This window comes from Lygodium microphyllum, chromosome 1, assembly GCF_053477565.2.
Source record: "Lygodium microphyllum isolate KBCC chromosome 1, Lygodium_microphyllum_v1.1.10, whole genome shotgun sequence".
Taxonomy (NCBI): Eukaryota; Viridiplantae; Streptophyta; class Polypodiopsida; order Schizaeales; family Lygodiaceae; genus Lygodium; species Lygodium microphyllum.
Window position 1 is genome coordinate 46,229,991 of NC_141135.1, and position 15,745 is coordinate 46,245,735.

Sequence of the window (15,745 nt, forward strand, 5' to 3'; positions counted from 1 at the left end):
CTGTCGTCTATCTCTAGTAGACTGCCTCGAAACAAGTTATTGGATCTATACAGCCTATGGAGCATTAGGGACTTGGGCCACTGAAGCATCAATCGATGTTGCAGGCTGTCGAGCTAGTTGTATAGTAGCAAGAGACTCCTCCTAAAATATCATCCTGCATATCTCCACGACATGCTTAAGGTACTTATGCATTTTCTCCTCATGAAAAACAACATCATAGATACGGATAACCTTCGGAGCTTGCGGATCCCATAGGCAATAGTCCATCTCACCTACATCTCCATAACCAAGAAAGATGCATTTCCTAGACTTAGGATCGAGCTTATTGCTTTTGTCCTTGGGAACATGGCAAAAAGCCTCACAACCAAAGATACGCAAATGAGTATATGAGGGAGGTTTTCCAAATCTTACCTCCTCTACAACATAATAGTCAAGAGCAATACATGGAAACCGATTTATGGAGCGTACAGCAATAGTAACCCTCTTAATCCAAAAATGCTATGGTAAGCTTGCCTAGCTAAGCATACTATGGACTCACTTTGGAATTATCATATTCATGCACTCAGCCATATCATTCTGGGGTGGGGTATACAAGATGGTTAACTGACACTTAATACGCCTTTCATCACAAAACTACTCAACCCAAATCGGTTCTCAACCAAAGCAAGCCAACGTTGAAATGAAGCTAAAACTTCGGATTTTTACTTAATAGGATATACCCAAACCTTATGCATATAGTCATCAATAAAGATAATGAAATACTTTGCCCCAACTAATGACTTGTAGGGCATGAGACTACATACATCCAAATGAACAAGAGCCAAAGGCTCATCCATGTATATCATACCAAACTTTTTATATATATTACATGTCTACTTGCCATATAAACAATGATCACAAGACACAAAGAACTTATAGTCAAGGGACGGAAGATACTACAAACAAGTAAGCATTTTTATTCCTTTCAAGGATATATGCCCAAGGCGACAATACCAAAGAGATACATGTGAAACTGCATCCACTACCAAAACATGGTCAATTTACCTAGATACAAGCAAGGAGTAGAGAGTATTGAACTTAGCACTACGTGCAATGACAAGATTCCCACGAGTATTCTTCTATGAGGAATCACCAAAAGAAACTATATAACCTGCAACATCCAAAGTACTAGCAAAGATAAGGCTCTTTGTGAGAGTCGGTACACGACGTACATCATGGAGAGTAAATGCGCTACCTGAACCAAGTTGCAGCTGAATATCACCTATATCAACAATCTCTAATGCCAGGTCAGTACCCAAACAAAGAGATCTAGTCAAACTACGATAGAAATGGAACCACTCTCTATGAGGAGTCACATGAAAGGAAGCCCTTAAATCTATCAATCAGTTCTAAATATACCTTGACAAAGAATTAGTCAGCTATGAAGTATCAAGAGAAAAAGCTATAAGTATGAAATCATCATCAAAATCAGTCTACGCAACATTAATCTCTTCAATCTTAATGCTAGACTTGCTAGGGACAATGCTACGATCATCATTTTTATCATGTACTTTACCCTTGCACTTATCCTCGCGCATTTTATGGCACTATGGCCGAATATGTCTTGCTTTCCCACAATAATGACAAGTCAATGAGGACTTACGGTCACGAGACTTACTGCAAGACTATCCACGTAACTGAGAATGAGACTGTTGAGAGTCTCTCCCATGAGAGTCATTACCACTCCTACCATTATTGCCTCTAATCGTCAAAGCATGAGAGGTGCAAAAAGTATCGACATTCTTTCTGTTAACCTCTTCATTCAAGAGTGCATCCTCTACGTCCTATAACTTTAGCCCATCTATAAGCACGTTTACACACATAGTAGTACAGAAACATATCCCATGATTCAAACAGTGTAACCAAGAGGAATAAAGGGGAAGATTACCATTGAATTCAATCCCCTACGAAGACAAATGACTGAGAATAGAAAGAAACTTATTTAAGTGAGCTGACATGAAAGTGTTCTCCTTCATGTGAAGGTCCATGAGTTGCTTCAGCCAATACATATGAGAAGTGGGACTCTACTTGTCATAGACCTTGCAAATCTTATATCCCATAAGTCCCATGCGGACTACCCATCAGAGACAGCATTATAGAAAACCTACTTATAGAGGGACAAAATGATGATGGACTTACATAGCCCATCCAATTTAGCCCAATCCTCTGCATGAATACGTTCAAGCTTAACACTTTCATGTTTCAAAGGCTTGACCTACATTTTCTACACTAAAACTTGCCAAATTTGGGGCTTCCAATAGCTGTAATTTGTGTCATCCAACTTGTCAATATTAAAGATAGCACTATCATTGGAGCCACCAGCCATACTAAGACCAAGCAAATGTACAAAAGGGCAAAACAAGCTGCTGTAATAACCTGCAATTCAGCCCCAAAACCTCTACCAGATCAAGCTGAAAACAAGGGAAACTACCAAAGTAATGAGCTAACCACAAACTAGATGCAAAAGATTGTCAAATGAAGGTGACTACTCGCATAAACAATGCAGTAAACTACAATTACAGCATGCCAAAAATGAAGTACAACAGTAAGAAATCAATGCCAAAGACGGCCAATCACTGATATAAGATAAACTGCAACTTCCAAGAAATAGCTACAAGTAGTAGTGAGTGAATATGCGATTGGCACCGAGAACTATCAAAGGATCAGTGTGTCAGACTGAGATACATCCCATAGGCATAACCATCATGCATAACGCGTAACAAAAGAGACCTACCAAAGGCACAACGGACTAAGCAATGTAACGGAAGCTCAATACATAGCGAACCAAGATACACACATCATTGACAACAGCGTGACAAAGATAGATACTGGCCCAAAAGCAATGTTAGATCAGCCCACTAAGCATCAATTGCGTACATAAAGCATGAAGAGAGCGAGTACATGTCACCAAGTCCCACGGTCTCATTGTAAGACCCTCAAGCTCAAGTGCATAACCAAATGCTCAATGTAACACCCAAGTATCAAGTAGCAGCAACAACTCCCACAGGAACAAAAGTCGAATGCCAAATGAACAAACAAAGCTCAAAACATCATGTGGAATGTATCCATACATCCAAGATCCAAGTAGTTTTTATCCGGGAGCATCCGACCCAAGTAACTTGCAAAGCTATTACTATAGCATCAAATGACCATACATAGCAGTGAATGACAACCAAGGTCAAGAGTCAAAGCTCTAATCTCAGCTCAAGAGTATGTTAAGAGCATAACCAAGTATGTAAGATCAATGGTATACCCAATGTAGCATCCAAAGTGCTTAGGAAGTATCCAATGGAAATAGACATACAAGATCCCTGTTAAAATAATATTCAACCCTGCTTATTACAGCAGTTAAAAAATCTCTGTAAAACTAAGTAAATGAATACTCAAATCAGTCCCATAGCATTCCCATACATTGGTATAACATCCCCAGATGATCCAACAACAAATAGACATCCCGAGAAGCATAAGTAGCCTCCAAACAATGAGGTAAGTGCTGAACTGTATAACAGCAAACCATCACAAACTATGAATCAATGGCTAATCCTAAGAGCTTCAATCAAATGATGCCTAGAATCACAAGACCAATGCCGGGGAAGAGTCCACAAGGTTGCCAAGTGCCAGGAGCAGTGCCAGGAGCTGAAGAATATGTCTAAGAGAGTCAAGAAGTGGGCAACAGCAAAACAGGCGCAATTCATGCTGTTGTTGTTGCTCCTGTTTACTGACCTTGCTGATGGGAATGGGGTTGGGGAAGCACCTCAGGGGACTTGTCTACCCGTGGCCTAGAAGAAGCCAATACAAGTTGGAGGAAGCGGGAGATCAAGCTCACCTCGAATGGAAGAATCGATGGTTGCCATTAAAAAAGGTATTCCCCACAAGCTGAAGCAATGCCAAGTCGGGCTTGGAGCTCTCGGAGAAGATGGCTCTGATACCAATTGAAGAGAGTGAGCCTTAAAATGGAAGCATGGAGCGGAAGCAAAAGCTATGGTGAAAGAAGCAAAAGTAAGGGAGAGACACGCACAAGATGTGGGAACTCCAATAGTCACAATGTGTGACCAGCCTTTCCTTTATTCAAATATCACTGAAAGAATAAAGAATGAAGTGATAGTAATGGGCGTCTGCCACTTGTAGTGTACAAGTGTGCAAGTAACTAATACACGGTGCGGGTATTGTCAATGTAACTAACACAGGCGGCTAAGCACAAATGCCTTTACCCCCAACAGTCCAATCCCTTATATTCTGGATAGAGCTTGTGTCGTGTCTCATATACAAGTTGGATCCTAGGTGGGTGTTACATTGGTATCCTAGGCGCACAATACGGTGGCATGCATAAACCCACTCTTGCTCACGAAATCATGATGACTCACGCCTGACAAGCACGCTTTTATCTCATTTAGGGTGGTATGGGACACTACTAGCGAGAGGGATGTACACAAGGGCATGTGTTGCAAGTGGTGAGTATAACAAGTAAGTTTTTTGTTTAGTACTCATGTTCCAATTTTGTGTTGAGGCAATGCATGTGTTGACAAGGTGGTACCAACAATTGGGGTTTGGAGGGCTACCACTCTAAGACCATGGTAGACCATGGTTGATAGTTGGGATCTTATTGCTTTGGATTGCATCAAAGGTTTTGTTATTTGTATTTAATATTAATGTGATAGCTAATTTTAATATTACCAGAGCATTTAATGATCATGTGACATTAACATTTGATGTTAATGCTATTGTTTATTTTGAAGAGGTTATGATCGCATTAACTTTTAATGTTAATCTCCTTGTTATCATTAATTTTAATAGCAAACAAGGTAATCCATTGAACCAAGCATTTCTATTTCAAATTTTTATTGATCTTAATTTTTCAAAGTTACTTAAATATTAGAATATGGAATACCAATTGCCACTTGTTCCATTTTATGCGTAATCAAGTCCGAGCTCATCTCCTACATGAGCCAAATTCAAAGGTATAGTTTTTCCTAATGTGACCTTGAAGAAGCAAAGGGAGCTTCGTAACCGTGTAGCAAGTCAACAAGCTTATCTTGTATCTAGACCACGACGTGTTGCAATTAACCCTGCAACTTTTGTGACACCATCCCCATCAGATATATCTAGAGTAGGATCAGTATCAGGAAGCGTCACCTCCACTGTCACAAGACTGTGACAACTAGTACCTTTTTGTTGATTTCTTTATTACATATTTTATTTGGTTTTTCTTTTTGGAAAAATCCCTCTTGAAATCTAAACGCCTGAGCTGCATGGCCAGTATGTGAAACAGACAGGAATGTCTAGTGAGTCAAGTCTGGACAATTAAGGTCCAGTATAAGTCTGGAAGAGACTGATGGCACTGTAGATTGACAAGCTTGGAAGAGACTTGTGAAAGTGTATATGGACAAGTGTGTTGAAGAACTAGCCTGGAAGAGACTAGTTCAAAGTGAAGATGGACAAATCTGCAAGAGATTAGTCCATGTGGGGTCATCAGTGGAAATTCACTTTCACTTGAGCTACATTGTAAATTTGGATGTAGCCATAGTCTGCAAAGATGGTCAGAAGACTAGGGGGATGCAATGGAAGCAACTCCTAAAATTTAGGGGGTTACTATTTTTGGACCTCAGAATCTGTTCGCATCATTATCTTCGTTTTTGCACGAGGATCAATCCTCTGGTCTGTGCCGAGGTCAAATTCTGCACCGAGGATGGAGAATTTTAGACCGGAAGGCTGGAGTGGAAAATATCTTCCAGTGCTGCCACTTGGCACACATGTGTGCACTTACCTCTTCAAAAGAGGGCTGGCGTGCAGTTTTTTGATGGTTGAGGGCTCATTTGTGAAGGGGGGAGAAGGATTGCTGCAGATGGAGAGCTCTTGAGAGCTGGTCTACCTTGTCTATGGTGCACAGAGGGCTGGGCTTGCTTCCTACTCTCTCTCTCTCTCCCTGACAGTACGGTTATGCTACAGAATCAAGGGCCTTTCTTCTGATTTACGTATAGTTGTGTGGAATATGCTATTTTTGCATGAGGCAAGAGCCTCTTTTCTCCAGGAACAGAAGCAGATGTTTGCAGTTCCCAGCAGGGACAGGTGAGGGTGGTAACCTCACCAAGCAAGTGCCTGAAACAGCACTAAACCAGAACTGATTCTGGACTGTTCAGAGGGTATTTCAGAGCCCAATTGATGTCAGAATCAACGGGCACTTGGCACAGATGATGCAGGGCAGTGCAGGGAACAATATGGGCTGAAAACAGGTGTAGAACAGGTCTGAACCAGTAATTACAGTGGGCTAAATAGTACAGGGAACAGTAAGAGTTGTAAACAGGTTTCAGAACAGGTCTGAACCAATAAATACAGCAGGCTGAAATGGTCAATTCTGCACTCCAACCAGTAGATTCAGACTTGGGCAGAGTTTCCCCTCCTGGTCAACTTGATTTGGGTCAGTAATTGTACTGTTATGCTGTCAAATTTCACCCAGAATAGGTGAAAGACAGCCCATTGTAGTACTTTCTCTTCTTTAAAAATAAAGAAATACCGCAAGGGGCGCCTAACTTAGGGGCCAACAGGGTGTATGTGTTGCAACAGGAGCATTCTAGCTTCCTGTATGTCTTCTTGATTCTGTGTCTTTAAGTTCAAGTAAAGTGGGCGACTGTTAAATTGGGTGAAAGCATTTATATATTTTGGTTATACACTACCGCCCTTCCCAGTGAACAGGCCCGTTACATCCACACCTATTGCAAGCATTGCATCGGCCATGGCATCAACAACGCCACATGTTACACGTAGACACAGCACACTTGATGCTAGTTGGGATCCCAAGAAGAAGGAAGAGGTAGATACATCAGTGGCACATTTTTTTTAATCATAACCACATTCAATTTCATCCAGCCATGTTAGAGTATTTTAAATTCATGTGTAAAAAGATTGTTGAGTATGGCCCTTCATATGTACTTCCATCATCAAAGACCTTACGTACCACTTTGCTCGACAAGGAAAAGTACATTGTTAAGCAAGCAACAGTGACTAGAAAGAGCCTATGGGCTAAAAATGGAGTTTTCTTCATTACTAGTGGTTGGAGTGATACACATAAGCAATCCATTCATGGTATGGTTGTTTATTCTCGTGGGGAAATGTATTTCATATCTTCACATGATGCATCGGGGACAAGAAAGTCAATAGATGTACTTGCAGCAAAGTGGGTTACAAATATTGAGCTTATTGGCCCATAGCATGTTGTGCTATTATCCAAGGATATTATCCGCATATCACAGTTTCATATTGTATGGCTCATTGCTTGAATAACCTACCAAAGGATATAAATAACCTATCATGGATTGCACTTGTCATAGCAAGGAGCTCAAATGGTTAGCTTTGTTTTGAATCACCAATTTCTTCGCCATCAATTCTCTTTGTGGTCGAAGAAGACACTTTTAAAATACTCTCATACCAAATTTGTCTTTTAACTTCTTGATGCTAGGCAGAGTAAGAGAATGCAGTGGTGCCCTGATGCAGTTATTTCTTAGTGATGAGTTCACCTCATCAACATTGACAGATACTCCTACAAGTATCTTATGCTTGGAGAAAGTAAATAACTCCACTTTTTGGGATAATGTAAAGCGGATAGATGCTATGATATCACCTATTGTGCATTTATTGAGGGTTATGAATGCTATGCAACCTTACATTGGCAAGGTATATGAGGCTATGGATAGGCTGAATGAAAGCTGCAGGAGTTGGCACCAAATGATGAGGCATATGAGGAGATACGCCATTTAGTTGTGACGAGGTGGAACTCCTATAGCTCACCCATGCATGCAGCTGCATTTGTTGTGGATCCTAAGTTCCAGGGCAAGGGTTAGGAAAATGACACTGAGGTTATGGATGCATGGAGACTTATATTGTCTCGTCTAGTGCCTGATCATGGTACTAGACGAAAGATCAGAGACCAACTTTCATGTTATAGGACCTTTCATAGTTCTTTTGGTTGTGGGGATGCACAGGAGGATCGTTGTAAGATTAGGATGGCTTTGTGGTAGGAGAACTATGGTTCGGATGGTCTTGAGTTGCAACAAGTAGCCATCCGTATTTTGAGTCAGTCGGTTAGCTCCTCTTGTTTGGAGCAATTGTGGAATACATACGCTCACATTGCTTCAAAGAAGAGGAACCATCTTGGTGTGGAGAGCGCAAATGATCTAGTCTTTGTTAGTGCTAATTTGAGGATGTTATGTATGACAACAAAGCCCGATCCATTCACAGAGTGGGAGATGCAACAAGAAGAGGAGACACATGCTGATGTTGAGGGAGATGCAACAGTTCATGGTACACATGATGATGAGGCTAGCACTTCAAGAGTAGCTAGAGTAGCTTCAAATCATGATGATGATCTTTCATTTACTTTACTTATCACGAGTCTCATGATACATGACACATATACATTGTATATGATGACACTTGGGCTGTTGTGCCATGCCGACATTATATTTGTACTTGCAGTCTTGCAGTTGCCCTTGAGGCTATTTTGGCATGCCGCATTTTGCTTCAGTCTAGAGATTAGACTTTATATTTGTAGTCTTTTTTGGGACAATGAGCATATTCTTTCAAAGATTAGACTTCATATTTATAATCTTTTAAGTTTTTTGACAATGGATCCATGGGCATGTTCTTTCAGCTTAGACTTTAAAGTTTAGTTCATTGTTCATTGTTTTATCATTTATGGCATATATAGTATGCATTTTATAATAAAATAGCTTACCTCTTGAGCCTTGTAAGTTGTATTTCAATTTCTAATGAGTGGTTTTAAAATTATGCATAATATCTTTAAAGTTAAAACTTAAAATGATTTGTCCTTATGGATTATATACCTTGGATTTAACACTCCATAGTCCACATGGATTATGAGTGAAATATTAAATTTTTTTCATGAATTTTAATTTCTTAAATGTCATTCATGTTCCCACGTCCTCGTTCCTTAGGTTTGGCGTCCCCGTCACTGTCCCCGTCCACATCCCCGTCCCCGTTTCATGTTTCTATGACCAAGAAGTATATGGAAACTTTACCTCTCACTTTACTTGCGTCAAACCTCCACTAGGTTGTAGGCCTTTCCTCACCTTAAGCATTGTGATGCTTTATACTTTCATATTGTTGCAATTTCAACTTAACTAATATGCAACATTGTATCCAGTTGACTAGTCCCTCATGTGTACCTAACATACAAGGAGTACCAAATGTATAAGGAAACATTTATGTTTGCATACTTTGGACCATTGCAATGTGACTATACATGGGAATTTCCATACTACCAACCATACCAAGATACATTTTCCCATACATTGCATCCATAACTAGCAATATTTTTACTCATTATCAACACTATATGAAGCATTTGCATGACTAGCATTGATACCATGAGACCCAAACAGTGGGATGTATATATGCATTGTCAAACTTGCCACTTTGTACCCCAGCATCATGCCAACATTGCTCTAGATGGGATTATGCATGTTACAAGTCATACCTAGATGCATTGCACCTTGCACATCATGCATTGGTTGTTGCATACCATAAAAAGTTATGTCATACATTCCCGTATGTGTTCCCTCATCCACCATAGCATGGAAACTAGTGCCACCACCAAAGTACCCTAGCTACCCCATCATTGTATATGCATCAATTGCCCTACTGGCTTCATTTGCTTATGCTCATTACTCACATTTAGAACATCATGCAACTATATTGGGTCTTCCTTCGATGCATCTAGCTATCCTGAAGCTCTTAAAGACAATTTCCTCTTCTTGCCTTTGCTACCCTTCTTTAAGGGGTTCAAAAAGTGTATGAACTAAGGATCATTTGCCAACTACACAAACATTTCAGCTGTTGTACTCAACTGATCTTAACACTAGTCATCAAATTCCTCTTCCCCTTGCTGGTCATCAACTTTTAAAGGCCTAAAAGAACCCACATTTTGGTCTAAACCAATATTATCAGCTTGCTATCCATTCTATGCGCCTTGTCCAAGGTCAAGCATTGTATTTTTCCCAACACTTTGTGAATATTCAGATTGAGAGGCATCATCCCTGCTTGATTCCATCTCACTATCTGAAGACATTCTTGCCTTCTGACCTTCAATCAAGTACCTCAGTCCCACCAACTCGAGGGAATTAATGGTATCCCGACAATAGAACCTTACACATTTCCTTCACTCCCATGTGAATATTCATACCAAGAGGCATCTTCCCTGCTTAATCCCATCTTACTATCTGAAGACATTCTTGTTGTAATGCTCAACTAAATACAATTTCAGCACTAGAGCAATGCTTCTAGCCTTCAATCAACTACCTCCATCCCACCAATTCGAGGGAATTAATGGTGTCCTGCCAATGAAACCATAAAACTAGCCTTCCTTCTCTAGCGTGGTAAATAACCTGATTAAGTACTAATTACAGCAAGCATAAAATTCACATAAAGTGAAAATGCACACTTTACCACTTTAATCTTTGACATTGGATACCCGATTGGCCCCAAAACTGGTACCCCTTTCGGTATTTCTTTAACTTATATTGCAAATGAAAGGAGTGCAATTGAGATCCTCTGATTTTCTTCGCTAATCCAAGTGCTTCTTGCTGTTAAAAGTAACCAACAAGCCTCCAAACCAATTTGGCCCTTGGCTTGCTTAGGGATTGGCCTTCACTGTGCTCCCTAAAAGACAAATTCAACCCCAAATCTGATATTGGATGGCTAGCCTCTTGAATCCCCTTGAAATTTCTCAATTTCAGCTACTGGAATCCAAGCCCTAAGCCCTCAATTTTGAGCATGCATCCGGAGGTGGCTGTCAAATCCTAATTTCTACTGTAAATTACGGTTTACAAAAGAGATTGATTGAAATCTCTTCCTCTGATGTCTCAAACTACTAGAAAATGCTTAGATAACTTGAGAGTAGCTTGGGGATGAGAGAGAATGCTATAGAGAGAGAAATTCCAAAGTTTCATCAAGAAAACTACTTCCCTTTAGGACTCTCATCCCACTACACAAATTCATTTATTCAATCACTCATTCATTTGTTACCTTCCATTGCATCTTATTCTTACATTAACTTTGCTTTGTTTTTCTTTTCTTAGCACTAAACCACTAACATACAGGTTCTTATCTTTTCTCGTACTTCCATGTTGGGTATTGTAATTCAGTTAGGAACTAAGATGCGAAGTTTGCACCCGTCCTTACTAGGCTGAAGACACATGTTCTTAGCCGTTCCCTTGTGGTTTCATCTTCCTTTGGGCCTAGTCTTCTACTGGCATGGAATTCTGTGCAGCGACATAATCTTTATTGTAACCTAGACCGAAACTCAGCATTAGCCTATCATAGTTATAATCACCTGACCTGAAATGATTTTGGTAAATAAATATTGTTCAGTATAACAAACAAAAGACTCGAAAGAAGAGAGATTCACAGCAACCATTGGAAACAAGACACAATTGACTGCATTGCATCAAATGACCAACTTACCAGCCTTCTGGTATAAACAGAGCATCTCCAGACTGCAGCATTACTTCTTGAGAGCCTGGTAGTGCACTTGCATAAAGAGGATATTTCTTGTAGTCTGGATTCAGAAAATCAACAGCACTATAGAAACATTGAGATCCATCCCAACCATAGGGAAGAAGAATCATTTGAAAATATTTACATGGGAGCAAAAGGTTGGCATAGGATAAAAGGGTACCTGTGATTTGAAGCTTCACCATGAATAGGGTGTGGATACAAAAAAGGCAATGCAGAAGGAGGCCACAACGTTACTGCAAATAAATATCTGTTAGCATCAAACTCTGTTTTAATAGCCTCCTTTTTGTGGCTTAACAAGGCTGTAGATAGTTCCTTTTGCTTGTCCATGGCAAGTGGGATTTTTGCTTTGTAGTTTATACCAAGAACGGTTACGTCTAGGGATCCTTATAAAGAATCTAATAGAAAATGAAAACTAGACTTAGACATAGTTATTCTTGTAATCTTTTAATGGCATCATATCTAACGTAGACGGGGGCTAAATAGACCTCAAGAATAATTGAATGAATTAGAGTTAGGGTTGAAACCTATAAGGCTTTATGCCTGCAAGTCTAATTTCTGTAAGCTAAGATTGCAATAAAGATAATTGACTCAGATAAGGGAATAGGTTAAACCCTAGACTAACAGAGTGATTCTCCGTCAAGAGAGGGCTCACAAAGGGCCATACAGTTGAACCAATCAAGCAGAAAGTGAACATTGGATACAACTCCATGCATATCCATATCACAAATAGCTACCATAACAAGTGAAGCATAAAGCTCAAGCAGCCTAACATCAGCTTACTTTGTTTGCTTCCTGCAACCACACATAATATGTTGTGGTACGGATCATAGTGTGTACTTGATTTTGACTCCCTTGCAGTCATCCACAAATTTATGTTTGTCACTGAATCAGAGTCAAGAAATCCAAGCTGCCCCTACAAAAATAAGGCATGATAATTACCAAGATTACCCTTAGACTAAAGCCCTGAAACAGGCCAAGATTCAATGCTTCAAAGCAGAACATTGATCCACTGAACTATTGAAATATCTTGTAGCAGTGCTTGCAAAGAACACTGCTCCTGCTGCTCTTTGTTGAAGATGGGAGCCTGCAGCAGAAAAAACTATGGCTATTAGCCAGTAAGAAATTTTTAAAAATTACTGAAAGGGACACAACTCTCTTCTCTCTCTCTTTTTTTTTTCGTAAAAACTCTCTTCTCTCTCTCTCTCTCTCTCTCTCTCTCTCTCTCTCTCTCTCATGACTAAGTGCATATTAATATTGGAATATTGCCATCTGGCCTTCAGGCCATCCAAACAGAAAGGATACGTCTCTCTTTCTCCCTTTTTTTTGTGAATAACTGTATATTAATGTTTGAATATTTACATCCGACCTTCAGGCCATCTAAACAGAAAGGATACAACTCTCACATCAGGCCTTCTGGCCAGCCAAGAAAATCTTGTCAAGCACAAGTCAAAACCAAAAGGCTACAACACAATAACACATAAATATCATGCTGGTTGGAGAACAATTGAAGTAGAACAAACAATATCCAGCCAAGGAGCAGCCACATCAAGGAGGACAACATCTGCTACAATCATGGAAGAAATCTGCCATAAGAATAATCCTCGAACCCAGGCTACATGACCATGAATACCAAAGGCATCGTCGAAAATAAAGGCATTACGAGTACGCCAAATGTGCCAAGGAGCTGTCCATCTGAGGAACTGGAAAAAGCAAGCATAATCCAAATGCAAAAAGACAATAAAACCATCTTGCCCAAGACCCAAGGCATCTGCCTGTTGACGAGTTGTCGAGATCCACACATGGAAAACAAAGCTCCAAATATGTCTCGCCAAAGGGCAAGGGATGAAGAGGTAAATCGGTGCCTCATCACAAGTAGTGCAAAAGACACAATGGCCCCACAAGATCTTGTGAGCACACAAGACATCTCTAGTATGAAGACCACCAATAAGCAGCCTCCACACAAAAACCTTTCCCTGATAAGGAATCTTGGACCTCCATAATTGAATAAGTCTATCCTACCACTTCTCTCTACTATCCTGGGCATGCCAAACTTTATTTGCTTTCTCACTGACCCCTTGCTTGTGTTCTACCATCTTCTGGTAGATTTAATTAGCCGATCTTTTGTGAAAATCATCTAGTTTCACAAACATTCAGTCCTGCCACGGTGAAGCAAGCTGAAGAGTAGTCAATGGATTATAATGCCAAAGCAGATCTTGCAAGGCCGACCAGATCTAGCTATAGCCTCTAGGCACCCAAAAGTGCCGGCGTATATTGTCATTCCCATGCGCACGCATGCATTCACATACACACACACACACCCACACATACTCTCTCTCTCTCTCTCTCTCTCTCTCTCTCTCTCTCTCTCTCTCTCAAAAAGCTGGAATTGAAGATAGAAGCCCAAGATGGGCAGATTCAATCACTTAGGCAGTAATTGACTGAAATTCAGCTCGGCCCCAAGCTAGAGGAACGAGAAATTCAACCTAGCATGACCAAGGAGCTCACCCGCATCAAAGAGGAAGTACAAAGGCTCCAAAAAAAGGAGGAGACGATGAAGGAGGCTGTTTCTTGGGCAAAGATGCCCAAGAAAACCCAATTGCAGGTAGAGGAGATGAAGCAATGAATTCAATTTGCCAAGAAGGAGAAGCGCCTAGCACACGCACCTACAACAACCATCATCAATGACACATTGGAGGAGGAACAAAAAAGGAAAATGAGAGCACTCCATGTTCAGGTGATGGGCCTGAAGATGCATGGAAAAGTGAATGAGGACACTAAGGAGCTATACACCTTAATGAATATTAAAAAAGGCACGCATGTCTCTGCTTGGAGAGTGGGCAAGAAAAGCACAAAAGGGGAGAGCTCAAAAGAGCATGCACTCATTCTCCACTTCCCCACCATTGAGGCTAGGAGAGACTTCCTAGCTCAACGCCATACTCTGAAGGGGACCAGTGTGTTCTTGGGTAATGACCTCGCACCATCCCAACTAGCCCACCTGAGGAAGTGCACACCAAAAATTAAGGCAGCCAAGGAGGACGGCAAACTCGCTTTCTAGAGAGGAGGAAGAGTAGTAGACATGGAGAGGCACCACAAATGACGGTGTGAGACCTACGGGACCAGCCTTATAGTGGCAGTTTGGAACAATAACGGAGCTCTCCGACTCGATGTGGGAGCTTTTGAGGAGACATTCAGAGGGAGAGATATAGTGTTCTACTCAAAGACACATCAAGGACCACATACTACACTTCAATGGGTGACACACTATAGGTGGGAGTCAACTTGCAAGAAGGAGACACGCTGTCGTCGTGTTAAGGGTTGAAGGTCTACCACCGGAGCTTAGTGCAGAAGAGGAGTATGGGATTCAAAGTTCAGGAAAGGGAAAGAGATTGGAGTTTGACAAGATCCAGGGTTTAGAAATGATTTAGATGTGGAAGAAGAAGTAAGCTTTTTCGATGTATTTAGCATACATGAATGGAATAAATAACTCTATCTTGATTACATCAAATGCTTTTGGATACATAATCCATAACATAAAGGATATACTCAGATTCTTAATCCAAATATGAATATCAAATGCAAGCACTAATGGCTTTTATCTCAAGTTCATAGATGGATTTCAACTCTAGGAAACAAGTATTATGTTGGTATACTTCAAATACATTCAAGATTTGGGCCAAAGGAACATGAAATGCATTGAAAGAGCATAATTTTAACTTCAGCCCTATTTTAAAACAAAAAATTCCAGCCCATAATCAAGCTCAAAAAGAGTTCATAAACTCATGAATAAGCTCCTCTAATCATTAATGAGTAAAGTCATGATGAAAAGAATTCATTTTCTTCTATTACAACCACATAAATCTCTTGTTTGCTCATAAAAATGGACAAGAACAATGGGCTGCCCTGTTTATGATTGGTTATTTCAGCCCATAACAGCCCATACACCTTCAAAATCTTCACCCTTTGCTTGCCCCAAAGTCATTCAAGTACTTAGGTACAAGTCAAGCTTCATTGGACCATGAATAAGGTAGACAAAATGAGAGAAGACGTACATAAGAGCAGGCTGAATACTTTTCTCTCAGATTTCCCCCTTTTATAGACTGTCATACCATGCATTTTCGTCAGACCAAATGGACAGATAAGTGGAGCTTTCACCTTGTTTGCATATTCACCTTCAGCT

At 40.4% G+C, this 15,745-nt stretch overlaps 1 protein-coding gene across 8 annotated transcripts in view; it reads right to left on the minus strand.

The window, feature by feature from the left end:
- The window catches only part of LOC148041067 (2-oxoglutarate (2OG) and Fe(II)-dependent oxygenase superfamily protein), a 118,563-nt gene that overhangs the window by 45,844 nt on the left and 56,974 nt on the right, over window positions 1-15,745 (minus strand). For 7 of the 8 annotated variants that reach the window (XR_015690663.1, XR_015690659.1, XR_015690662.1 and 4 more), the window contains 4 exons: window positions 12,584-12,652; window positions 12,349-12,481; window positions 11,729-11,801; window positions 11,515-11,631 (listed from right to left, as the gene is read on the minus strand). Coding sequence is in view for 5 of the 8 variants with exons in the window: in XM_087676480.1 (XP_087532606.1) it covers window positions 11,515-11,631; window positions 11,729-11,801; window positions 12,349-12,481; window positions 12,584-12,652 (392 nt within the window). In the remaining 3 variants the exon portion in view is untranslated. The remainder of the gene's footprint in view (window positions 1-11,514; window positions 11,632-11,728; window positions 11,802-12,348; window positions 12,482-12,583; window positions 12,653-15,745) is intronic. The other variant, XM_087676490.1, reaches the window with a different exon arrangement.